Source organism: Nicotiana tomentosiformis, chromosome 6 (assembly GCF_000390325.3).
Source record: "Nicotiana tomentosiformis chromosome 6, ASM39032v3, whole genome shotgun sequence".
Lineage (NCBI taxonomy): Eukaryota > Viridiplantae > Streptophyta > Magnoliopsida > Solanales > Solanaceae > Nicotiana > Nicotiana tomentosiformis.
In genome coordinates this window covers 139,523,648-139,551,551 of record NC_090817.1, presented here as the reverse complement: position 1 = coordinate 139,551,551, position 27,904 = coordinate 139,523,648, and the positions used below count along the sequence as shown (strand labels likewise).

The following is a 27,904-nucleotide window of genomic DNA, read 5'->3' as shown; positions in this document are numbered from 1 at the left end:
CTTCTGGCACACCCCCCACCCCCCAACCCTGACAACTTACACCGCGTTCGCATCCCTCCTCTATTTCCTTAACACTGACGCCAAACCCTCAAACTCTACCATTTTTATCCCTATATTTTTCTTCCATTTTAGCTGATTCCCAAAATCAATTCCAACACCGCAATCTCTCAATTTTCCACCCTTATTGGATCAGAACCCAAAATTACACTGACATACAAAAAAAAGAACGCAATCTCAATTCATTGTTTTTTCTTGTTGGGTTCTCGATTTCTGAAAACTCAACCATGTTGCTAACTAGAACCAAATCAAAGATTTGGGTTCACAATCCCTCTTCCCCCAATTTCTCCTGCCCTTCTTTCAAAGATATTCAAACCCTTTGCTCCGACGATTCACTTTCCAGCAACAACTCACCCACTCCGACCAAAAAACCCAATATTTTCCATCGTGTCCGCCGCGTTAACGCCATCCTCCGTGCTCTCTCAACCCGACCCGTACCCGAATCAGCTCCCCGTAAATCAGAGCCGTTGATTCAAATCCCAGGAGCTGAGAAAAAGATTGTGATTTACTTCACGAGCCTGAGAGTAATCCGTTCTACATTTGACGATTGTAAAGCCGTGAGAACAATCTTACGCAGCTTCCGCGTTTCGATTGACGAGCGAGATGTGTCGATGGACGCCGGGTTCATGGAGGAGCTGAGGACGATATTGGGGTTACGTGAAAAGACGAAACTGCCCCTGCCGAGGGTTTTCATCGGCGGGAGGTACATTGGCGGCGCGGACGAGATTCGGGAGCTGCATGAAGCCGGCGAGCTGAAGAAGTACGTCGAAGGGCTGACTCCGGCGGCGGGCTTCGGCGCGTGTCAAGTGTGTGACGGCCATAGATTTATCCTCTGCGACGAGTGCAGTGGGTCCCACAAGTGTTATAGTGAGAAAGGTGGATTCAGGACTTGCACAGCTTGTAATGAGAATGGTTTGATCAGGTGCCCTTCTTGTTACTATGCGCCATTTTGAACCGTTTGATTAGATTAGTAGTTCCTACAACTATAAATTTAGGCTTTAGCTGAAAATGGAGATGAAAATTTTATTACTTCATTTTCTTTTTTAAATTTTCCATTCATCTTCTTTTAGTTACTCTTTTTGGAGGGGTGCATTGGGTGTATCCATGTGCTAAGAAGGCATCTTGCTAAAGATGCAGAATGTGCCCAGCAAAGTGCTTTTTATAGTAGTAGATCTTCTTTTTCTTTTTTGGGGTGTTTTCTTTTGACATAGTTCTGTAACTACTGAGTGAAATGTTACTAAAATGTAGGGGAGTAACATGATATTAGGTATGATGTTGTACTTTGGGGAAATCTTATAAATTTGATTCCACTTTTTTCAATTGTACTTATTTTTGTATATACTTTTTGTTTGAGTTTTGTTAATTACAAATTTTCTCATTACCTGGTACCTGTTCTAGTGAGAGGTAGCAAGTAACCATGGAATTAGTTAATTACATGGGTAAGATGCAAAATGTGCCCACCAAAATGCTCTTTTTAGTTTTTTTCTTTTTCTTTTTCTTTTTCAGGAGTGTTATCTTTTGACATAGTTCTGTAAAGAACTGAGTGAAATGTCACTACTACAATGTAGGATGATACTATATGCAGATTAGGTATGAACTGTGATGTTGTACTTGGGGAAATCTTATAGAGTTGATTCCATTTTTTTTCTTAGTTGCACTGCTTTTTGTATATACTTTCTTAATTACGAATGTTCTCATTACCTGGCACTTGTGCTGGTGTCAAGCAAGTACCGTATGGAATTCATAATTGAGGTGCACGGAAGCTGGTTCGAACACCACGGCGGCTGTAAAAAAATATGTTGTCCTTGGCAAGTTGTTATGGATTGGGGTAACGCCATCTCTGTTTAATTAGTAGTTAGTACCTGGTGGCTTAGCCGCATACATGATCTTGATTCTGAGTCAAAGGTCACTACTTTGGTACATATTTGTGATAAAGTAAGAAGCTTTGTTAAATTCTCTTTAGGAAGTTGATTAGCATAAAGATAACGACAGTCAGTTCTTGCTTATGGTCTCATTTAGATTGACTCGATTATTGGTTTCTTGATTATAGACTTTGCTTGTGGCCTTTTGGGGGTGGGGGGAGTGGTGAATTGGGTGTGTGTATAAGCTAAGATGGCAGCTTGGTTAAGTAGCAAAATGTTCCCATCAAAATGCTTTTCTTAGTTGATTTTTTTTGTAGGATGTTATCTTTTGACATAGTTCTGTAAAGTACTAAGTAAACTGTTTACATGCGCCTTTTGCATCTTCTTTTAGTTACTCTTGTATTGTGATAAGTGATGATTGATGCTGTTGCAACTTGGGGATATATTTTTAATTTGAGTCCAACTTTTTTTTTGGGTACAAATAGCTGCCCTTCACAATTAACACTCTCTTTGTTTAACAAATAGTTAGTGCCGGGTGGCTTAATTAGTCGTATACATGATCTAGATTCCATATCAAAGGCCCCTACGTTGGTACATATAAAATTAACAAGTTCTATTAAAATCTCTTTTAGAAAGTTGATTACCATAAAGATAATGACAATGAAATATTGCTCATTGTCTCATTTGGATTGACTTGAATTTTGGTTTCTTGATTATAGGCTTTGCTTATAGCCTATCATATTGTATGTGTTAACAAAAGTATCTGTCTGTATATATTTTTTTGAAACCAATGGTGGTGCTTGGATCAGTTTTACCTCGACTATTCTATCTCTATCAGGTACTTGTTATTTCTCGCTAGCATATGTACTAATAGCCTGTTGGCCAAGCTTCTAAAATCAGCTTATTTTGAGAATAGTTTTTTCTCAAAAGCGCTTTTCTAAAAAGTATTTTTGGTGAGAATCAATTTGTGTTTGGCTAATTAAATTTGAAACACTTTTGAGCAGCAATTAGTGTTTGGTCAAGCTGTAAAAAAGTGTTTCTAAGTGGATTTTTGTCAAAAGTACTTTTCAAAAAAGTACTTCCGGAGAGAAATTATTTTTTTCTGCTTCTCCAAAACTGTTTCCGCTTCTACTTAAAAGCACTTTTTCTTCTATTAAAATCTTGGTCAAACACTTCGACTTTGAAAAAAAGTACTTTTTTGAAGGAAAGGCCTGGCCAAACAGGCTATAAGTAACTTTGCCCGTCGAAGCTCAGGCAAATGAAAATTATTCACCTAATGTTTTTTGCTCTGTTGGGATTTGAACCATGGTTCTCCACTACCTATTTGTATTAGTCAAGATATAACTGGCTTGGACTTACCATCCACGGTTAATGTTAAGATTGGCTAATGTTCCTTCCTAGCTATAAACGTTTAGTTAGAGCAAGTGCCAAGGAAAGCTTTCTTGTCCGAGAATTATGGTCTCTCCCTTGTTACAGCAACAACTACAATATATTTGTAGAATTATGCTTAAAGGAGAAACTTATTATTTATAGTGAAAGCATCATTTGAAAGAATATACTGAAAGGTTATGTTCAAACTTAGAACATTATCTAAACTACTGGCTGTCTTTCATTGTCACAAAAGAAAATCTTATAATGGAAGAGTAAGCGCTGGCCAAGATAACAGTTGATCGATAACATGAGATCTCTGGCTAATTATTTATGAAGATTTCCTTGCCTTCACTTAGAAAAGTGTATAATAATACGAACTGCTAATCGTCACCAGCTTTTTCATTTGAAAACATAGTATAAATAGCTGGCGGACAAAGAAGTCATGAATTTAAATTTGAAGTGTTTTGGTGGGAGAGAAGTCAAGCTAAAACCAGTATTGAAAGTATATTTGATAGTGAAAGAAAGAGCAAAGGTACCTGACACACCTTGCCACTAGTTGGCTTAATTCATTTTAGGGCAAGTTATACATTTGGCCAGTCAGCCAGAATAATTACATTCGCTACTCAGATATGTTAAAATATACACTAATTATGTATTATGCTATATATTAATATACAAAAAAAATATATTTTACCGGTTGTTATTTTTAGGAGCGGCTTTACAATATAATTTTTCCTTCATTTTTAATGCTCGAGTAAATGGGTTGTGAGGTTTTTTTGGGGTTATAGAGGAAACATCGTACCTTCAATTCTAATGATATTCAACCATTCCCTCTTCATGTTTTTACTACTAATCTTTATTGATTGGAAGCAAAAACTTTTAGCCGCATTTCACCATCCTACATCTTAATGATCTTTGATGTTGTGGCGGCTAAATTGCAGCTCGGTTGGTATTGCGGGTATATTAAAGAGGGTGTTCTAATAAATTATAGTATCAATTTAAATATACAATGTACTCTAATTAGTTAGAACAGACCATTTATCATTCTTTTTAGCATAATAGCCTAGGAGACATCCGTACTTGTTCTGTTTTGACATCTCGATTCATGTACTCCATAAAATTTTATTCAGACACCTGAACTCGATCAAAACCAATATTTTAAACACCACTGACCATTGACCAAGCTGATATGGCATAAATATAACCGAGGTGGACAAAATGCTTGTTATACACGCGTATAATGAGTGTGAAATGGTGGCTAAATCAAAAAATGACAAAAAATTAAAAAGAGAAAGGAAAAAAAATTATAACAACTCATATCATCTTCAACCCACCGGCCTCTTCGATTTTGGTGCTCGCATCGCCACCTTCTCCCGTTCCACCACCACCATCTCCACCGCCACGATCTCCTTCTACTCTTCCATCATCACCGCCACCTTCCTAAATTTCAGAGTTGTTTTTGAGCCATTTCTTTTGCCGCTGCCACTATCATCTCCACTATGACAAAGAATAGCCTCCTCTTCTCCCTATTTCTCCATCAATTCAGTCCAAATGGAAAAACAAATAAAAGAAAAATCTGATTATTTGAAGTGTTGGTGTCTATTTTGGATGAATTTTTGTAGTTCTCAAATGGGTCGAGCTCAACATATTTGCTTCTCAAAGGCAATATACCACCAACATAAATTGGACCTTTACAAGCCTTCTTGTCCACAGATTTCATAGCCTTAAGCAATTCAAATCCTTCTTTGATTTCTTTTCACTATCCTTAAAGATTAAAGATTTACGGCTATCGACAAAATTAGTTGTTGAATTATTATTCTTGGTGCATAATTTGGATATGTACATTGAGTGGATTTGGGGATTTTGACCTTTTGTAATTTGGGAAGAATAGAGTAAAAAGAGGAGGTTAAATAGAGAAGGCAACCTTGAAGGGTGAAAGAAGTAGCTTGTCACCATGTGAGAATTTATGAACTTTCAAGGGTGAAAATGGTGGTGATGGGTAAAAGGCAGAGAGCTGGATACGTGGAGAGAGAATAAAAGATGTAGGTTTTTTTTTTTTTTTTTTGGAAAAAATAAATTGATTTGAAGATTTTGTAAACAGTAAATTTTTGTAAAAGTAAATTATGATATGTATATTATTTATCTAGGTGGATCTGTTGTGTCCTCCATATCAGGGAGAGTGAACAATACACATGATCGGAGATGTTTAAAATATTAGTCTTGATCGAGTTAAAGTGTTTGAATGAAACTTTATGGAGTTCAGCGACCGGAATATCAAAGCAAAACAAGTACAGGTGTGTCCTACTCTATTCGGCCTTCTTTTTGCTTTGTCAATTCATTCTTATTTTACAGGAGTAAGTGTTATTTATAATCATCATTTTCTAAGTAACTGCCACGTAAGCTAACTCGTGAAAATTCTCAACACTATCGATTATAGCTGGTAAATACCAACTATCAGTTTTAATTTTCTAACATTGAAGGCAAAAAATTGTATAAAATCTTCAAAGTGATATATTTGAATTTTTAAAAGTTGTAAAAGTTACATACAATAATATTGTTGAAAAAAACAGTATCAAATATTTTGAACTCTCAAAATGAAAGGATTGTGATATAAATTGAAAGAGATTAATTAATGACGTGTATAAGATTAGGAAATATGTGCTTTATCTATTTGCCATTCGACAAGATAGTGATGTAGCTTATCCATGTGTTTTTTTATTTTAATTGTTTTTGACAGGACACAAACTTTGCTTGCCTTTAGTACTACAGTTATTCGCTTTATTGGGGACGCGTGTCCAAAATGTGAATGGTCGAGGGTCCAATTTTGTGTTACACTTAAAAGTGGATATAGTTTGGGAAAACCCGAAATCCAAGCCAAAAATTCAAACTTTTTAAATTTTTGTTTGGATTTTCAAATTATGGATTGAATTTTGAATTTAATTTTTGAATTTTTTGGATTTCGAGTTGGATTCGGATTTTTAGATGTCTGAAAGTCAAAATTTTATACTTTAAATTTTATATTTAATGCTACTCATAAAACATTAATCTATTATTCATATATCAATAGTAATAAGTCTAATACTTTACCATTAGACATTATCTCATATATTCAATACTAATTACTAAGTTAATATCAGAATATTTTCTATTTGGATATAGTTTTATTGTTGGTAATTCTTATCGACCCTTCTAATGTCTCTATTGCATTTTCTTGATAATGATTTAATTACTTAAATACTTTATTTGGATAATTACAGTAAGAATGAGGAACTTTTTAAGCAATTTAACATGAATACCTAATTTGAATGTTCATTTTGTAAGAAGAATAAATATCTCAATTTATAGGCTCAAATCGAAAATTCGAAATATCCAAACCGATTAATCCAAAATCGAACTTAAAGATTTCGATCTAATCCGAGATTTGTTGGATTGAATTTGAATTATTATTTCTTCAACCCAAAAATCGAAATTCTCACATCCGAGCTGAACTATCCAAACTCCCACCACTAGTTACACGGTTTAATCGAGGAATATGGTTTGGTTTCTTATAGCCTGTTTGGCTGTGCTTTTCAAATCAATTTATTTGAAAAGTATTTTTCTCAAATGTACTTTTGGTGAGAAATTTGGCTAATCAATTGAGCAACAATTAAAGTTTGACCAAGTTTTTAAAAAGTACGTGTACATGTATTTTTCTCAAAAACGTTTTTCAAAAAAAGTGATTTTGAGGAGAAACTACTATTTTCTGCTTCTCAAAAACTATTTTTGTTTCTACTCAAAAGTACTTTTTTCCTTCTAAAAACTTGGCCAAATACCTTAATTTAGAAAAAAGTATTTTTAACAACAAAAAAAATACTTTTGGCAAAAAGAAGCATGCTCCAACAAGCTATTAGTGTAGTTGTATGGATGACCAATCATGTTTACTCTAATGGCTAAGACTAATAAGAAAAATTAAAATTAAAATTTGGTTTTTAAGCTAATTGAATGAAGGGGAGATAGTCTGAGATAAATTCAAGCTATGGCCTAGATAAAAAGAAAGGACTTCAGGCAGAAATTCTAAGTAAATTCGGTCTCAAAAATTTGGGTTACATTACTTTGCTTGTCTATGTCACGATCCAAACCGATGGTCCGCGACGGACACCCGGTATCTTACTCAATCGAGTACCAACGTAACGTATCTTTCGTATCATACTATCATAGGTAATTGAACCGGAGAGGCTGTCGTGAGATAAGTTGAATAAAATATGAGGAAATACTCAATATAGTGTGACCCAACTTGATATACCGACTTATACATATGACGTATTGGCCTATGAGGCCATACCAGTATCCGTATACATGACATATGTCTACAAGCCTCTAATAGTACATAAATATCATAAAGGTCGGGACAGAGCCCCGCCATACCAATCAATACATATTCAAATCATACTGACCAAATAGGCAACTCCGGAGCAAGTGGAGTGCACAAACATCTTTTGCTGAGTTGATAGCCTATTAGGAAAACTCTCAACCTGTCTATCGGGACCTGTGGGCATAAAACGCAGCGTCCCCAGGCAAAAGGGACTTCAGTACAAATAAAGTACCGAGTATGTAAGGCATGACAGTAGTATATAAAAGACATGAAAGAAACATGGAGTAAAGAACTCAACCTAAAGTTATGAATAGCTCTGTGAATCATGAAAATTTATAATGTCATGCATGTGCGTATAAATGTCATACCATGCATAGGTATATGCGTACATAACATCATCAAGCCTCTGAGGGTATCCCATCGTATCTTCTCAGCCACTGTGGGCAAAATCATCAATGTATACCAGCTGATCAGGTGGTGGTGCGTATATAACGCCATAACCTTTTCCCATACCCCATATACATATAATATACACGTATATAACGCCTTCTGGTCATGGGTCAATGCACATATATAAATGCATGAAATGCATAAGAAATACGTTAATAAGATTTCTCGAATATCATAAAATCAATATGCCTTTCGGACAAACTTTATCAAATACGTATTTTTTTGAGACCCATGAACAGAGGATATAATAATAATTCACATGGGGAATCAAGAATATAGACACCCCTGGTATTTCTATGAATAGAGTCATTTATGAAAGTTGCGTATTTTGCTCGTTTCGTTTGTATCATTTGGATCATGCCAAAAAGAAAGAAGGGATAACCTTAACATACCTTAACTCCGTTGAGTCCTTAATACCTTCCAAGAAAATTTTCAAACAACTCAATTCAATCTACCACATCATAAGGAGAATCAAAATTGGTGCTGAGTAAAGGCTAAGTCCGCAACTTAAACTAGTAGCTCGTTTACGTAAATTTGGGCATAATCTCCCCTATAACTAGGCCCTCCTCCAATACCATATACCAACAACAAGAAGAACACAACAATAACAACGTGTAAGCATCATTTTCCAACCTTATATCCATCACAATATACCACAAAACAGCCCACACACCCTAATCACTTCATACATAAAACGACAACCAAAGTAGTGTCAAACAACTTAAAAAATATAATGACGAACGACCAGCCCACCATTCCGTCATTATGTGGTGTTTCTCCACACCATTTATCCTCCAGAATTCAATTAAATAGTAAAAAAATATACAGCCCAAAGGCAACACGAAACAGCCCACAAAACAGTCCACTACAAGTCAAATAACTCAAACTCACGGCTTTCGATCACCGTCCTGAGAGTTTTAACTATAAGAAAATAAATTTATCAACATTCCTTGATATTTAAACACTTAAATACAGAAAGTACATGTTTTCTTAACTATGAAGTACCTTCCAAAATTCAAACTACAAAGAAAAAGAGAGGCGATATAGCGATACTTACGTCGTACTAGGGATGTTAGTATTCTTTGAAGGTACTTCAAAGAGAGGCAATATAGCGACACTTAAATACAGATGTTATCGCTTCTCAATTTCGTACCCGGGATGTTAGTATTCTTTGAAACACTATTAGAGAGCTCAAAGAAAGGTTCTATGGTATTCTATGGTCAGGTTCTATGTGAAAATGAAGAGAGAGACGAGTTAAGACATATTTATCAACTTTTGAAAAGTCAAAGAGGTGCTAGCTTGGCACCCTCTCATCCGCCCATCTTCCGATGCTTATATCTTTTTATCCGGATGTTGTATGAACGAACGGTTAAGAGCGTTGGAAACGATATTCCAAGACCTTCAATTTGGTATATAATATGTCCCCAAAAGACCTCATATATACATAAAATATATTTCTCAAAAAGCTCTGTTACAAGGCAAATCCTTAGTCGGTTTTTCCGTAACTTTAATCCGATTTTTCCCAAACTTCATGTTTTCTATCCAAACATTATATATAGCCATATTATGACTTTAAAATCATTTAAATCATGATTAACAAGTCTCATATTCATTACGTCACCTTGGGACGCACATGGTATAACAGTCTAAGCTTTGTTCATATTGTCATCTCAATTAGAGGCGGATCCAGGATTTCAAGAGGATGGGTGCACTGTTGTGAAGAGGTGGATCTAGAATTTATATTTGACGGGTTTAACTTTAGTCTTTTACCATGAACCCACTACACTTTTGAAATTATAGGTTCTAAATTATATTCTTTTTTGAAATTTAGTACTTTTCACATATATATCTATACGCCGTGCCGAAACAAGACCGTTCAGAGTGGCATTTGAACTGCCAATTTTATTTGTAGAGGTGCACCCAATAATAATTGCACCATAAGAGTCCTTGAGCATGAATTCACGTATATATATTTAAGTAACTTTGAAGAAATATAACATTATTATACATGATTTAGGGAGAAGAGTATGAGTTCACGTGAATCCATATCCATCAACTTGAATACGCCTCTAATCTCACCCCTGAAAAAAATGCCTGTAGTAGATTTATGGTTTACATAAAGTTAATTAATTTTTGATGAATTAAGGGTGTGTTTGGTATGAAGGAAAATATTTTCCGGAAAATATTTTTTAATTTTTCAATGTATGGTTGGCTTAAATATTTTGGAAAATATTTTCCTCCAATTGGAGAAAAATATTTTCCTTATTAAGAGAAGGGAAAATATTTTCCAAAACTCCTTATCAACCTTCCCACCCTCACCCACCTATCCCACACCCTCACACTCACCCACCTAACCTCACCCCCTCTCTCCAAAAAAGTTTTTTTTTTTCTTTCAAATTTCAGTTTTTTTTTTTTCCGTCACCACCCACCCTACACCCCTCGCCCCGCAAAAATAAAAAAAAAAATTTACTTTTTTTTGTAATTTTAAATTTCTATTTTTTTGTTTTTCTGCACCACCCATCCCCCTCCCTCACTCCACTGCCCCCCGCCCCCACTCCCACCCCACCCCGCACAAAAAAATATACTTTTTTTTTTATAATTTTTAAATTTCTATTTTTTTTCTGCACCATCCACCCCCTCCCCCACCCAGCACAAAAAAAACTTTTTAACTTTTTTTTTTAATTTCAAATTTCCGTTTTTTCGTAAGAAACCCCCTCCCCACCCACCCCCACCCCACCCCTGTCCCCCGCGCGAGAAAAAAATAATTTTTTTTTATATTTTCAGTTTTAGTTTTTTCATCTTTCGGTTTACAAGTTCAAAATTTTACAAGTTCCAAAGTTATGAGTTCAGAGGTTTATGTGTTTGGAAGTTTACGGGTTTGTAATTTCGTGGTTTCGAAAGTTTAGCGGTTCAGAAGTTTATGAAATTTGTGGGTTCGAAAGGTTGTTGGTTCGAAAGTTTATGACTTCATGTTTATTGTATTTAAATTATTTATGAATACTCTTGAGAAGTTATTTTCCTTAATTTGCGTACCAAATACCGAAAAATAAATAAGATTACTACGTGTACGGAAAACATTTTCCGTTATACCAAACACACCCTAAGTCTCAAAAATTTGGATTACCTTACTTTTGTCTGGCTAAGTTTGCTTACATTGTCATCTTTACCCTGAACAAGAAACAAAGAAGAATGTTCGTAGAATCGTGGTAGGTTAATGGAGCGTTACATTTAATTAATTTATGATTGATTTTGATAATTTACCCTAACTAGTTTAGAATTAAAACATACTCCAACTGTTTCTGTTGTATACTAAGAGCTCGTTTGGACATAACAAAATTTTTCCTTTTTTCCAAATTTTTTTTACTTTTTTTCGAAATCAGCGCTTGTTCATAAAATTTCTAATTTTCACTTGAAGATGCATTTTGAAAATTTTCGAAAATTTTAAAAACTCCAAAAAGTTGTTTTTCAAAATTTTCACTCAAATCACTCACAAAATTTAAAAAACAATCCAAAATTATATTCATGTCCAAACACAACTCTAAATTTTAAATACCATTTTTACTTGAAAATTATTTTTCCCCTATTTTAAAATTTTACAATTCTTATGTCCAAACACCCACTAAATTGTAATGTGTGAGCTAGGCAGCTAGCCCATATCTAACTCCATGAAGTCTCCATCGCGACCATTGAATCATTTAGAGCTCCTTTGGCCATAAAAAATTTCATTTTTTTTCTTCTTCTTTTTTTCGAAATCATTGTTTGTCCATAAAATTTTCAATTTTCACTTGAAGATGAATTTTGAAATTTTTTGATAATTTTAAAAAACTCCAAAAAGATTTTTTTTCAAAATTCACTTCAGTTCACTCGCAAAAATTCAAAAACGGTCCAAAATTGTATTTATGTCCAAGTACAACTCTAATTTTTAAATACTATTTTCACTTGATTTTTTTTTTTTTTTTTTTTTACTTTTTACCAAAGTTTTGCAATTCTTATGTCCAAACGCCCACTTAATATATGAAAAAAGTACAGAGTATAGTTGCTCTCAAAATAAAAGTCGGCAAAAGATATATTGTTTGTATATTAATATATAATATATAAATTAATACATATTTTTTGTATATTTGATTAGCGAATGTAATTATATTTTAGTGTTATTATACAATGTCATTTTCTCTTAATAAATCGTATTAGGCGCACTACTATATGGAAACTGGGTTCATTTAGGCCCACTTCATAAGCTTCAAACTTCACAATATTGGATTCGCAATTGGACTGCCAACGGCCATTCTTATCAGGAAATGATTCTAATATCTAGTTGCCAAAATGTTATGAAAAAGACTCAAATCTTTATTTATTTAATTAATTTTTTTGGGTCCCAGGAACCTATAAGTTCAAGATCGATCAAATGAAAAAGGTAATGTAGCTATTATATGTCGTTTGATGATACTTATATAATATGCTAAGTTTCGTGTGCCACAAAGTTAAAACTTCTCTACCCTAGTTTCAAGACCCCAAAAAAAAAAAAAAGAGAGGAAAAAGTACATCAATATTTTTATTTTTAGGTTTATTATTCGAAAAAGAGATTTGAGTTGCAGCACACTTGGTAGTTTTTGAACTATAAATAATATCAAAATTGTGGGAAACTAATTCCATAACAAAAGAACAAATAAAGAAAATAAAAGAAAGAAATGAAAAAAGAGATGAATGGCCAAACTTACGGCTTGAGAGTTGGACAACTTGCAAAACCAATTTGCAAGATTGCAAATCGGCATATTGGAGTTAGAACCAATTTTGAATGGTTTTGGTGAGCAACAGGGGTGGAGCTACAGTAGTAAGTGCGGGTTCGGGCGAACCCAGTGATTTTTTTCCGAACTCTATATTTATGTTGAAAACTTTAGTGTTCTATATAAATATAATATGCCGAACACATTAACAAAATGACTTTGGGGTTCAGAGGTCGAGGTTCTGGATTCGGAGCCGAAGGACGTAGGTTCAATTCTCCCCGAAAGAATCTTCAAAGTCCAAAACGAAGAAGTCCATCAAAACTTAGTAACAAAGAAGCCCATTAGGACTTAGTACCTTGTTTTATTTGTAAGAAATTAAGCATACATCAAATTGAACAAAAAAAAATTGCTTATATAAATAAAAAAAAGGCATCATGCTAGGGTTCTGCCAAATCGAAAGAAACTGTCTGTCCAACTCTGCTCCCTTCTTCTACCTTCTAGTGAGTGGTGACCGATGTATAAATTATTTCTCCTTCTTTTCTATTCTTTTTTGTCATTGTTTCCCTCTTATATTTCATATTTGTGTTATCAATTTATACAAAATTTTGATTTTTAATCTTTGATTTTAGGGCTGTCCCACATTTTCACCTTTATTCTCTTTGTCACTTTGTACTTTTGTGCTTCCCAAAATTTCAAAAGTCGAGTTCCCGACAAGATGTGTGGTCCCACTTTCTTGTTTTTAGTTTCTTACTTTCTTAGTGAAACCAATATCCTTAATAAAATTAATGACTTTAGAATTTTTCAGATTAAACTTTTGTATTTGATTGATTATTGACCTCTTATGTTATTTTTTTAAATAAAGTAATTGGTCGAGTGCAATTGAAATAAAATAATTGGTACTTTTTAAATATATATTAAATTTTGGTACTCGTTCTTTAGTGTGCTTGTTATTGTATATTAGTTTTAAGTCACGGTTCTATCTTAAATTTAGAACCCATACACTTCAAATCCTAACTCCGCCTTTGGTGAGCAACCATTCATCTATAAATAGAGACGTTACTTTCCTCACTTGTGTACAAAAAAATGAGAGAAGCAGAAAGCAAAGAGTAATCCACAGATTGTAGTCTGTGAGATAAATAGAGAGTGAAAGTAATATCGTAGTGTGGTGTTTAAAATAAAGAGTGTTATTTATTTTGAAGTTAGTAGTAGTCTCTTGACACTACCAAGTTGTAATATTATAGTGGTATTATATTGCTCCGCTCGGGTATTGTATTTTACCCCGTTAAAAGATTTGGTGTCTTTGTTACTCTCTTGTCTTATTGTTATTTATCGTGGATATTATTCCTGGGCGGGATATTATTTTTCCCAACAACGTGGTATCAGAACTATGGCGAACAATGATCCGCTGTCTTTTCAGTACCCCCATCTCACAAAAAAAAATTATGAGAAATGATGTCTACGTATGAAAGCCATTCTTGGCTCTCAGGATGTGTGGGAAATCGTAGACAAAGGGTATGCAAAACCCGATAATGAGGAAGCTCTGCCTCAAAATGAGAAAGATGTCTTGGCAAAGACAAGGAATAAGTATCAACAAGCCCTCACACTCATCTACCAATGTTTGGATGATGCCATGTTTGAGAAGGTGACAGATGCTACCACCTCAAAGGAAGTTTGGGAGATTTTACAAAATTCTCTCCAAGGAGTTGACAAGGTGAGAAAAGTAAAACTTCAAACTCTAAGGGATGATTTTGAAGTTTTAAAAATGAAAGAATCTGAATGCATTTCGAATTATTGTTCAAAAGTGAAGACTGTTGTACATCATTTGAGAAGATACGAGAAGGACATAGAAGATGTCCGTGTGGTAGAAAAGATTCTTTGCACTTTAACACCTAAATTTGATTTTGTGGTGTGTGCTATTGAAGAGTCTAAAGATTTAGACTCTATGTTGGTGGAGCAATTGGATGGTTCTTTACAGGCCTGTGAAGAAAAGATTAAGAGGAGACAAGAAGTGTCATTGGAGCAATTTCTTAAAACTTAGGCATCATTTAAGGATTATGGAGGTGAAAAAAGGTATCGAGGGAATAGACGAAGATGAGGCCGTGGCAGTCATGGAAGAGGAAGAAGTAGTGGTAACAACTTCAATAATGAAGTTAAAATCCATCAAACATTCAGAAGTCTTGGTCGTGGACAAAGAGAAGGAAGAGGACGTGGCTACTACCAAAAAAATAATGGGCAAAGGTATGACAAATCAAAAATTGAGTGTTATAATTGTCATAAATTTAACCATTACTCTTGGGATGTCGTAGTAATGTTAAAGAAAAAACTAACCTTGTTGACAACAAGAAATAAGAAGATGAGTCAACGTTGTTGATGACACTCAAGGAAGAAGACATGGATGATTGTAACTCGTGGTATTTGGACAATAGAGCAAGCAACCATATGTGTGGATGCAAAAAGAAGTTTGTGGAGATCAATAAAATATTGAGAGGTAATGTATCCTTTGGATATACCTCAAAGATTCAAATCGAAGGGATAGGTACGATTCTGATCTCCTGTAAAAATGGTGACCTCAAGTTAATTCAAGATGTTTATTATGTCCCAAAATTAAAAAGTAATATTTTGAGTTTGGACCAACTTCTTGAAAAGAAATATGACATCCACATAAAAAATATGCATCTTTGGTTTAGAGATTCAAGTGGAATTCTAATTGATAAAGTGCATATGGCAAGGAATATATTATTTTCTCTGAATCTTAAGACAATTGATGCAAAGTGTTTGAAAACTAATGTGCAAGATGAACTATGGTGTTGGCACATTGCGATTTGGGTACTTGAATTTTAAAGCGCTCAAATCAATGGGAGAAAAGAACATGGTGCATGGGATACCATCAATCAACCGTCCCAATCAATTGTATGAAACTTGTCTTCTTGGAAAACATGCAAGGAGGAGTTTTTCAAAGGAGGCCATGTCAAGATCAACCAAATCGCTCCAGCTTGTTCATATTAATGTATGTGGACCAATCAATCCACCTTCCTTTGGTAAAAGTAAATACTTTCTTCTCTTCATTGATGACTTTAGTAGAAAGACTTAGGGTTTATTTCTTGAACTAAGAATCTGAAGCTTTTGCTGCTTTTAAAAATTTTAAAGTACTTGTAGAGAAAGTAAGTGGCTATGAAATTAAAGCTTTAAGGTCCGATAGAGGAGGCGAATTCACTTCAAAAGAATTTAATGACTTCTGTCAGTCTCATGGAATTTTTCGCCCTCTAACGGTACCTCTCACCCCAACAAAATGGAGTTGCGGAGAGAAAGAATCGAGTGATTCTTAATATAGCGAGATGTATGTTGAAAGCTAAAAGTATGCCCAAGTAATTTTGGGCCGAAGCTGTTTCTTGTGCAGTTTATTTGAACAACAGATCTCCAACAAGAAATGTTAGAGATCAAACCTCTCAAGAAGCATGGAGTGGAAGAAAGCCAAGTGTTAAGCACTTGAGAATATTTGGGAGCATAGCCTATGCTCATGTGCCACAACAAGGCAGAGCGAAGCTTGACGATCAAAGTGTCAAGCATATGTTTGTTGGCTATGATACGAGTTCAAAATGCTACAAGCTATACAACCCAAGCAGCGGCAAGGTGGTGGTAAGTCGTGATATTGAATTTGATAAATAATTTGCATGGAATTGGGAAGCTTAGGAAGAAACTTCATATGATTTTCTTCCATACTTTGGTGATGAAAAAGAAGCAGAGACCGTGGTACCTGTGCAGGACACAACTCCACCCCCTTCTCCAACCAATGTTGCAACTCCTTCTTCTCAAGAAAGTTCAAATGAACAACAACAAAGGACGAGAAGTATTCAAGAGCTCTATGATAGCACAGAAGAAGTTACTAATTTTGATTTCTTGTATTGTCTCTTTGCTGATAGTGAACCAATTAACTTTGATAAAGTTATTTCAGGCAAAAAGTATAAACAAGCCGTGGAGGAGGAGATCGAGTCAATAGAGAAGAACAACACTTGGGAGTTAACAACTCTTCCTAAGGATCATCGAGCAATTGGAGTAAAATGGGTATACAAGATAAAGAAGAATGTTGATGGAGATTTGGAGAGATACAAGGCACGATTTGTGGATAAAGGCTACAAGCAAAGGCAATATGTTTCCAATAAGGAAGTGGAGCTCAAATATGTGAAATCTTATGATCAAGTTGCAGAATACAACGCCTCTCAAGTTTGAAGATTTTCAGAGAGTAAGATCAAGACTTGGAATGAAGAAGAAAAATTAAAATTTAGGGGGATATTTGTGGGAAACTAATTCCATAACAAAATAACAAATAAAGAAAATAAAATAAAGAAATGAAAAAAGAGATGATTGGCCAAACTTACGGCTTAGGCGGTGGACAACTTGCAAAACCATTTTGCAAGATTGCAAATCGGCAAATTGGAGTCAGAATTAATTTTGAATGGTTTTGGGGAGCAACCATTCATCTATAAATAGAGACGTCACTTTCCTCATTTGAGTACACCAAAACGAGAGAAGCAAAAAGTTGAGAGTAATCCACGGATTGTAGTATGTGAGATAAATAAAGAGTGAGAGTAATATCATAGTGTGATATTTAAAATAAAGAGTGTTATTTCTTTTAAAGTTGTAGTAGTCTCTTGACACTACCAAGTTATAATATTATAGTGGTATTATATTGCTCCGCTCGAGTATTGTATTTTACCCCGTTAAAAGATTTGATGTCTTTGTTACTCTCTTGTGTTATTGTTATTTATCGTGGATATTATTCCTGGGCGGGATATTATTTTTCCCAACAAGAATAAGTAAAGATTGTCCATCTAGGCCTCTCAAGATTAGAAATTCTACAAATATCTCGGCTTTTCCTTTCATGCATTCCCTTGGACAACAACCAGCTAAACGTGTTGTATGCTTCTTCACTACAGATTACTGCAACTATGAGATATGAGTATTGTGTGCCTCGTTTTCTACTTGGTTATTACTATATGTACGGTTCATCAAACCCTAATAATATCTCAAGCCAGTCTTACAATAGCGACTTGATTTCGACTAACTGTTTGCTAATAGTATGTTGCAGCTATGCTGCTTATGCTATTATGCCCCATAGCTCTGAGGACAATCTTATGTTGCGTTTAACGATGACAACAACAACAACAACAACTTACTCAGTGTAATTCCACAAATGCGATCTGGGGAGGATAGTGTGTATGCAGACCTTACCCTTATCTTGTGAAAGTAAAGATAGATTGCATGGGCAACTCAATAGCATCCGAGGCCTAAAGCTAAGCATTAATAAGAAGCCTTATATATATATATATATATATTCGTTGCTTGAAAAATTAGATAAGTGAGTGTCTGGAATGAAAAAAATAAGAACTTGGTTTTATAAGGTATAAAAATTGAACGAATTTAACGTTGATTGCATCACAACTGAAATGAGAGAAACCCGAAAACATACTTCATCCGTCCCAACTTTTGTGACACCTTTTTTTTAGTCAGCCCCTTTTCTATATTTGGTAATAGTTCAACTTTAAATATTCTTTTTTACCCTTAATGAGATGATTTCTAGTCACACAAGTTTCTATGGTTTGTTTTAAATCATAAGTTTCAAAAGTCTTCCTTTATGTCATAAACTCCATGTCTAGTCAAACACCTTTATATAAATTGGGATGGGTGGATTATAATTTATATGAGGAAAATAAATGATAAGTTAGATTATTAGATATAGTTACGCGACTAACTAATGAATAAAGAAAAATAATTCAGTAAAAACGTAAAATAAGATTGTCAAAAAACTATTTTGGTTATGTTAATTAGAGGAAGAAATTATGTTATTAAACTCTAATATGAAAACAACATAAATAAATTTACTAATAATAAGAAATAATTGTACAAATTGTGTACTATATAGAAAAATAATAATTTTGGGGTCCTTAAATTCTTGGGGCCTAAAGCAAGTGTAGGGTCTGGCTGGCCCTGATAGATTGTTTTCAATAGACCCTTAGCTTAAGGCAAACATAAACACATCAGTTTAGATCTTGCGCAACGCAACGTAAGATTTCCTTTCGAGTCCCAAGAAGCCAACTGCACGTTTGGCTTCTAAGGGATTAGATAAAAATGAGTTGAGAAAGATTCTAGTTATGGTTTACGAGCAAGGATTATTGAAGGGTGGTTTCTGTCATTAATAATGAGTGTCCAATATGCCTTGGAAAATTTCAGCAAGGAGAAAAATTAAAGATGTTGCCAAGATGGAATCATGGTTTCCATATTAAGTGCACAGACAAATGATTTTTATCGCATATATATATATATATATATATATATATATATATATATATCCAACTTGCAGGCAGCTGTTTCTTCTACATCCTACAAATACGAGCTCCAAGGCTGTGACTCGACATTGAAATTGAATTTCTTGAAGTAAGGTAGAAATTAAGGTTAATTCATAATGAAGGCGAAATTAGAATTTAGAGTCAGTGAATTTAGATGAATCTTTTTTAAATCCGATTCTATAATTACTAAATATAGTGAAGTAAATAATATTTATACCATCAGTTTAATTTAACCTGTTATTTTTGTATTTTTCTATGAAGAATTACATGTTGTAAGTTCACCATACACTACTAGTACACTGATGGTAGGCTATAATATTGTGTTTTAGTCGCTTATTGCACTCTAATTTACTGCGCTTTAATTGAGTTGGAGCTTTAATCGCTAGTATTTTGCACTAATTGTGTGTTTTATGCCTTGTAGGAGTGATTCCGATCTATGTAGATGTTGTGGAATAAATTCATGCTATTTTAGAGCTTCAAAGTCTGAGTAAAAGACCAAGGATTAAGTTGGGATCGTGTTCGGGGATCAACGGATGATAGTGCACTTTAAGAACGCAACGAAGAGTCGAGCAAGTATACTACGCATTGTCCAGTATAATACACATAACTTTTAGCTCAGAAATCTGTTTGGCCTCCACAATATATCGTTGGAAAGATATTTAAAAAGGCTACAACTTTTATGTTTTACACTTTTCTAAATTCCTAGATTATACCACCTAGGTGCGCGATAGCTCACCTGGATCTGCACATAAAGTGCAGGGTGTAGTATGAGTACAACCGACTCAGTAGGAACAGAAATAACTAAGGAACTGAGCAGTAGTGACGAGCTAAGCAGAATATCCAATTATTATTTCCACAACTAAGTACAAACAGGAGTAGACAGATAATTTCATAAATCAGTAAGACTACAAGAAAAATTAACAGGTAAATGCAGCAACATCAAAAGTAAATGCAACCTCACAACAATGTCACTCCATCACTCAGCACTCAACGCTCAACACTCTGCGCTCACTAGGGTGTATACAGACTCCGGAAGGGCTCCCAAAGCCCAAGCACTATGCACAGACAACTCGCATGCCATCAAATCAATACCTGGATCTGCACGGTCAACTCACGTGCTACGCGGACAACTCACACGCTATGGTATCAATACTTGGACCCACACGGTCAACTCACGTACTACGAGGATAACTCACGTGCTATGGTATTAATATCCTCACAACCAGGCCCTCGGCCTCACTCAATCATGTGCCTCACTAGCCTCACCATCATCAACAAATAAGGGAACACAGCCCACATCAAATATCACAGCATATTAGCAAATAATAGAGACTGAGATAAACATGTACAATAATTTCTATGACTTGGTACAAATAATGTGAGCATGAATAAAGCCTAAGCATGATCTCTAACATGAAGGCAGACAAGTCCATCAACAAGTAACTACGTAAACACATATGATGGCCATGAGGCCTCATGGGACGGACCAAGTCTCAATAACTCGAGGTATACACCCATACGCCCGACACCTAGCATGGGTATCACCTCCAAACAGTCACACGATATCAAATTCTCCGGGTTTATACCCTCAAAGCTAGAGTTAAAACTGTTACTTACCTTAACAACGTAAAATCCTACTCTGGGATTCCCTCGTCTCTGGACTCGGTCTCCAAAAGCTCAGAATCTAACCAAAAATCAGAATACTACTATCAACATAGTCTAAAGAATCGAATTCCAGAATAAAAACTACATAAATATGCCAAAAATCCGAAATCGGCCAAAACCCGCCCCCCGGACCCACATCTCGAAATCAGTCAAAAATGGCAAAATAATAAACCCCGTCCTCTCCCGAGTCTAACCATATAAAATTTATCAAAATCGGACTCCGTTTGGTCCCTCAAATCCTCACTTAAACTCTCCAAAACTCAAACCTAACTCCCTCAATTTCACTTTGAAATCATCAATCAAATCCTAAAAACGAAGATAGATTCAGCAAAATATAACCAAAACTGAGTAGAGAACACTTACCCCAATCCTTATGGTGAAAATCGCCCCCAAAATCGCCGAAATCCGAGCTCCCCAACTCAAAATATGACCGAATGAACAAACTCTCGTTTTATATATTTTTCTGCCAGTTATTCTGCCTCGTTTCTCATAAAACAATCCCAAAACTCTCTTTTTATGCATCCAATGGATTTCTTGTAAAATTTTAGTCAAGTTAGGCTTTTGAATCACTCAATTTGACCTTATGACGAAGGAGATATGTAGGTTTTAATATTTTGCAAATACTGTAGATTTTTAAATACGAATTCAGTGGCAATTGCGTAATTAATCTGAAAAATCTGGCAACTCAAGTTTTTAGTAAAATGACCATAAGTTCCTCATACGATGCCCAAATTCGACAATTCTCTTTGCTATGATTCCGTAATTACGATACGGATCTAATGCTGCAATCAAACCAGAAATTGGAGCTCATTTGCTTAATGTGATACCATTTATGCTGGAAGAAACGATGTCGAAACATAAGAAAAACGAGCACAACGCAGCCCAACCCTATCCGAAACTTACCCGAGCTCCTCGGGACCCCGTACGAACATGATAACAAGTCCCATAACATAACACAGACCAACTCAAGGCCTCAAATCATGCATAACAACATTTAAACGACGAAACGCGCCTCAAATCAAACTAAATGAACTTTCGAACTTTCGACTTCCAAAAACTCGCACCGAAACATATCAAATCAACTCGAAATTAACTCAAATTTTGCACACACGTCACAAATGATATTACGAACTACTCCAACTTCCGGAATTTCATTCCGACCCCGATACCTAATTTTCCACTGCCGACCAAAATCGCCAAATTTCTAACTTTCGCCAATTCAAGCCTAATTCTACCACGGACTTCCAAATTAAATTCCGGACACACTCCTAAGTCTAAAATAATCCAACGAAGCTAACTGAATCATAAAAATCCCAATCCGAATTCGTTTACTCATAGATCAACTTCTGGTTGACTTTTTCTAACTTAGCTTTCTAACTAAGAGTCTAAGTGCCTCATTTCACTCCAAAACTACTCCGAACCCAAAATACCAATTCAAAACAACTCAACACATCTGAAGAACACACAAATAAGCAGAAATGGGGAAAACGAGGCTACAACTCGCGGAACGACAGGCCGGGTCGTTACAGTGCAAAATGCGCGAGCAAGTCCCTAGGTGCGCGACCGCGCATATCCTATCCGGGAAGAGTCTTATTTCGCTAAGAAAAGGGTAGCATCCGTTTTATTTTACGGGCGGATTAAATTCCCCAAAATACCATTTTAGAAGGACTTTTAGATAGATTTCGACCTAGGGAGGCCAAGGAGGCTAAGGAGGAGTTTGAAGAACTCAAGCACAAGGATTTCATCATTCCTTCCTCACTCAGGATCCGGGTTTGGATTGTATTTATGTTTTTCTCTACTTTTATTTCATTTGTGAAGAACTTCTCCATGTCTATGGAGTAGAACCTTTTGGGTTTTGATGGATTTGGTGTATTGATGGTTGTTTGTGGATTATAACTTTATTTTTATGTATTTGAATCGTTTTTGGAAGATTTAATCGTTGCATCTATGTTCACTTGTTCTTGTTATCGAAAGAGGCATAACTTGTGATATATTTACACTATATTGTTGGTTTAGTTCATAGATTCTTCTAAGTAATCGAAAGAGGTTAGTTGAATCCTTGATTAAATCTAGTTAGGAGGATAATCGAAAGAGGTTCTCCTAAAGACCAATCCATTACAAATTCTTGCATATCTTTACCGAGCTTAAATTGGTTCATATTGTGAGGTTGAGACTTAATCGAGAGAGGAGTGTCTACTAAATATTTGTACTGATAATTAAGTGAATTCGAAAGACTCACTTGAACATTAGAAGTGAATTATCTAGAGTTAGATCCCGAATAATTATCTTGCACCTATCCTATCAACCCATATTTTCTCTCATTGATAACTCCCTTTCTTACCTTTGTTGTGACTGTCATTAGTCAATAGCTATAGATTTTAGATTATTAATTATATAAACCTCAACTGTTGATCCTCTTGAATAGCAATCTAACTACAAACTATGATAATAATGTTTAAATCAAATCTATATGGACACGATATTATACTATACTATCTTTGATTAACGAGCACAATTTAAATGTGTTTTGCGCTCGTCATACACATAGCTTAAACTCATTTTCAACTACGAAGAATTAGAAAATCAAGAAAGACGAAGTACAACATTTTTTTCGGTTCTAATAATGAACGATAACTTACACCTTCACCCCCCCACCCCCCACCCCAAACTCACACACACAATTCTTTTTCGATTGTAATAATGAACGATAACACACACCTTCAACACCTTTCCTCCTCATTCCCTCCCCCCCCCCCCCCCCCCCCCAAAAAAAAAAATAAAAAGACCTAGTAATCCCACAAAATACATAGTAATAATATTAAAAGCTAGCAGCCTGGCACTATGGAAATCTTGACCAAAGAGCATAGCATGGATCCAATATTAGTTCATAATTGGTTCACATCTCATTCTTGGGTGGGTAAAAGTTCATGACATCTAAGTTGAGATACTGATCTATGCCAGCAGCAGCCTGCTGCAGCTCCATTTCAGACTGATAAAAGTAATTGGAAGTTTGTCCCAGTTGCATATTATAATGCTCTTCTTGAGCCTTGGCAAGTTCCTTAAGCCTCCTTAATTCAAGTTTCATCTCTTCAATTTGCACTGCAACATGAAAACCCTCTTATTGTCACTTTTTGTGCACTTCAAGCATTAAAGAAAATTCTTTTAAGAGTCATTTGATTCACACGCTAGTTATGAGAAATATTGTTATACGAGGATTATCTATGGATGAATAGTACTAATAAAGAGATCGTTATGAGTTGATTAATAATGTAACGATTAGTATGCAGTGTATAATAAATTATAGATCGGAATGGTATCTAGGGATTACTTACTTTAAAAATGTTTAATTTGTCTTCAAATATTTTTGTTCATATATATTATTGCTACTACGCATATTCTTATTTCACATTTTATCATGTGTAAAACAATATTTGTAGTCTTGCATGATGCATGTATTATGATCATGAATACTGCCAACCAAAAGTTGCATTAGTTAAGTGAACATTATTCCTTTTAATACAGCTAACAAATTAAATGGTGTATACTAGTAGTTATGAAAAGACTTTTTTTTTTATTACTTTCACAAAACACTACATTAGTTTAGGCGAAAATTTACACTAAAATTATTTTTCTTAATACCTCCAATCTAACAATCCCTTTGTTTTTATTTTTTTTTCTTTTTCTTAATACTTAAAGGAAAATATAATATGAGCAATAGACTTCTGTTTGGGGTGGATATACCAGTGCGGAGCTTGGATCTGTCAGTGAAGCTATCCAACTGTTCTTGCAAATATTTTCTCTGCATCCTCAACATCGTTTGCTTTTCTTTGTAATTCTCTATTTCGGGTGATAGATAAGCTATGGTATCCTGCACCAACATAGAAAACAAAATGTTAGTGGTAACGAAGGTAAAGGCAGATTCAGGATTCGAATTTATTAGGTTCAACCTCTAAGTCTCTTAACGTTGAATCCATAATACTTTTAAATTATGAATTCAATTTAATATTTGTTGGATTTTAATAAATGTTACATATAAATTTATGTTTAGGGTTGAAAATACTGGACTCAAATGAACTAGGTGACGAAAGACTACGTACATCCAACCCAGATAGAGGTGGATGCTCTTGAAGAAAGCGTGTCATTCCTTCGTCGAATTTCTTTATATTTTTGGGGAAAACACAAAAAACATATAAATATAAGATTGATTATTTGTGAGGAAAACACAAAAAAAATTGTAAATATAAGATTGATAAAAAAGTGCGCATAGTCTCGTGGTTAATCTGATTTTTGTAGCAAGCGATGTCACCTCAAATGCCAATGTGCATTGTATTTCTCGTTTAACAAATGAGACTTGAAATGACGCTTTAAGACTCATTTGTTCTTTAAAAGAAATAACAGTCCTAAAATTACAAATCAATGAATTCGAATCCGCGACACTGATTTTGAAATTAAATCAACATGACCACTTAGATAAGACCCTTATGTGTAGTTATTAAATGGCAACACCTCGAAAAATCTTACTTATGCCATTAAATGCTATAGACTTCTTATTTTTTTCTTATTAAATTAAGAACAAGATCTTTTAAACATTCAACTTCTGTTCTCCCTAATAACTTTTTTCTTTTTACGAATCGGAACGATAAATGACTAAATCTCGTGGCAGAAAGACAACTTTGCCATTTATAATACTCGCAACGTAATTTTTTCTAGGCATCTGGAGGTCTTTCACCTTCTTTTGCAAAACAACAAATTGGAACGACATGAAACGGAATATCTAATTTATGTAATAATATTACTTAGTAATAAAATAAAATCTCCTATTTGCCAACAAAAAAAAAAATGAAACGAAAAATCATTCGATTAGAAAAAAAAAATTGATCTAGGTACCTGGAGGTCTTTCACCTTCTTTTCCAACTCAGTGATGTATTCAGTCTTCTTAATCCTAGATCTTTGCGCAGACAATCGATTTGATACAGTCCTAATAAAATGCACAAAAAAATCGTTATCTAATCTTAACATATGGAGTACAACCTTATAAAACATAGGTAAAAAACATATTATAGTTATCATGAAAAACCAAGGCACAAAAACAAAACAAAATAGATATAACCTTCTAAGCTTCTTCAAATCCACGTCAGAATCAACATTTCGACCAGGCTTGTTCAGTTCAAAATCAATTGCTTGATCTAGGGTTAGAGGAACCTTACGCCTATTAACTGGTAATTCATCTTGATTATCAGTTGGACTTTTAAGGGACAAAGCTAATTCAGGCTCAGATCTTTTACGCTTATCTTCCATTTTCTTGAATTACCTAAGGAACAATGATTTAATACAAACCCCAAAAAAAAAAAATTGATTAGCAGAAAAAGAAAGAAAAATTATAAAGAAAGTGAATTATGAAGTGCATGAACTAGTAGTACCTCTAGAGTGATGTTTCTTTAGATTTTTATGAGGTTACAAAAGGCATAATAGTTGTCTATATATAGAGACTGAAAATTGAATTTTCATTTTGGCAGCCTGTCATATAAGATTTCATTAAAAAAAATGAATCTTTTAAATAAAAAGGTAAAAAAAAAAATTATGCTTTCTTTTTTGCTTTAATTGCATGACTTAAATAAGCTAGGCAGTGATTATGAGTTCAAATAACTATTTTGTGGTTACAAAAGAATTGAATTATTACAGATATATAGTTCGTGAAATCGTTGAGGAGATAGTAAATAAATAAATAAATAACTAAACAAGGAGAATAATATTTACTTTACATTTTCGAAACGTTTAAAAAGGTTGAATTTATAACGAAAAAATGTTCTTCCTCATAAAAACACTTTCAAAATTTTAAAAACTATTATATCAAAAGATGTTTAATTTGCCTAATTGTTTTTAACCTACTAATTGTCCAATCATTTAAGGTGATTCCGAGCAAACACTTTGTATACTCTTTTTTTTTTTTTCTCCTTATTTCAGGGTCACACCTTAACCTCGTTAAAAAATGAACCCGTTGACTAGCTAGATGTCGTCATGTCTTTTACGTCGCTGACTGTATGTTGTCTATATCGTTTTTAATGCATCACTTTTGTCGGGTTGAATTTCTATTCTTGAACGATCGCCTTCCCTCGTTTGTAAAGCGACCAACACTAATAAAACAAAACTATTATGAATATAATTATATAAATCTTAATACTAACTACTAAAAACCACATAAATGATGGATTACCTATGCCCATAAACAGATTTTCCCATATTACCCACATTTTTGTTGCCTGAACTTTTTTGAGAAGTTTGTTACTATCATTTTTAAAAGATAATCATACAGATAAGTAGTGAAATATTATTCTCATTTTATTTGGAAAATTAATTAGACACACAAAGCATGAATGCCAAATGTTGTAGATCTTAAGAACTTATCTCTAATATGATACTACATTTTTAGGATGGTAGTGAGTGTGTGGGTCTGAAAATTGAGGCAAATAGCTTAATCTTCCAGTTGTTTTTTCTACTAAATTTTTTACTTTATTTGCCCAAAAAAAGGATAATTTTTTGGCACTTTGTAAATTACGTGGCAAAAAGGACAATGAAAACAAAGGTATCACAAACGTTTTACTTCACGAAAAACACGCAGGTCTTCTGCAAAAGAGCATTAAAAAGCAAATTTAGAAGCCAAAAATAATCATGAGTAGTCAGTCAAAAGAAGCTAGTGAATTTTGGGGGACTAGATCAAATTACTAATAAATTAATTCATTGATTTGATATAACTACTGAATAAGTATTTACCTACTAGTATTACCACTTCTTAATTAGTTTCATTAACTATACAAGGAGAGTAGTTAATATGCATTCTCATAATTGTTTACCAAGGGGTCGTTTGGTTTAAAAATATGTTATGCTGAAATTAATTATTCTAGTATTATTTTTTATTGATTGTTTGATATGTCGTATTAATCATGAGATTATCAATTTTACTGTTTTATCCTGGGATTACTATTTCACCCTCTGGCAAGTATAAGTTATCCTGGTACTAGTTCTAATCCTGCGATAACTTATCTCAGGATTAGTAACCAAAAAGGGGATAAAACGGTACTA

At 34.4% G+C, this 27,904-nt stretch overlaps 3 protein-coding genes and 1 long non-coding RNA gene across 4 annotated transcripts; 3 read left to right on the top strand and 1 right to left on the bottom strand.

Annotated features, from left to right (window-relative positions):
- The first annotated feature begins 4 nt into the window (after nt 1-4).
- Nucleotides 5-1,377, top strand: LOC104115642 (uncharacterized protein At5g39865). The gene has a single exon (XM_009626318.4). It carries the CDS (start codon nt 285-287, stop codon nt 1,008-1,010), a length of 726 nt encoding a protein of 241 aa, XP_009624613.1. The 5' UTR covers nt 5-284; the 3' UTR covers nt 1,011-1,377.
- Nucleotides 1,378-4,687: 3,310 nt separating this feature from the next.
- Nucleotides 4,688-5,606, top strand: LOC138895013 (uncharacterized). Its single transcript, XR_011409209.1, has 2 exons — nt 4,688-5,332; nt 5,438-5,606. It is a non-coding gene; the product is annotated as an uncharacterized lncRNA (long non-coding RNA).
- An 8,671-nt stretch (nt 5,607-14,277) lies between these two features.
- LOC138894846 (uncharacterized) lies at nt 14,278-14,853 on the top strand. The gene has a single exon (XM_070179576.1). It carries the CDS (start codon nt 14,278-14,280, stop codon nt 14,851-14,853), a length of 576 nt encoding a protein of 191 aa, XP_070035677.1.
- An 8,867-nt stretch (nt 14,854-23,720) lies between these two features.
- Nucleotides 23,721-26,122, bottom strand: LOC117281311 (basic leucine zipper 19-like). The gene is made up of 4 exons (XM_033661163.1): nt 25,935-26,122; nt 25,712-25,802; nt 24,566-24,692; nt 23,721-23,923 (listed from the first exon to the last, which is right to left on the bottom strand). The coding sequence occupies exons 1-4, from the start codon at nt 26,120-26,122 to the stop codon at nt 23,721-23,723; spliced, it is 609 nt and encodes a 202-aa protein (XP_033517054.1).
- Nucleotides 26,123-27,904: the final 1,782 nt, after the last annotated feature.

Coding starts and splice junctions, on each gene's coding strand:
- LOC104115642 (XM_009626318.4), top strand. CDS start 285: ATGTTGCTAACTAGAACCAAATCAAAGATTTGGGTTCACAATCCCTCT.
- LOC138894846 (XM_070179576.1), top strand. CDS start 14,278: ATGAAAGCCATTCTTGGCTCTCAGGATGTGTGGGAAATCGTAGACAAA.
- LOC117281311 (XM_033661163.1), bottom strand. CDS start 26,122: ATGGAAGATAAGCGTAAAAGATCTGAGCCTGAATTAGCTTTGTCCCTT. Junction 25,803..25,934: donor GATTTGAAGAAGCTTAGAAG/GTTATATCTATT, acceptor GCATTTTATTAG/GACTGTATCAAATCGATTGT. Junction 23,924..24,565: donor CAGATCCAAGCTCCGCACTG/GTATATCCACCC, acceptor TTCATGTTGCAG/TGCAAATTGAAGAGATGAAA.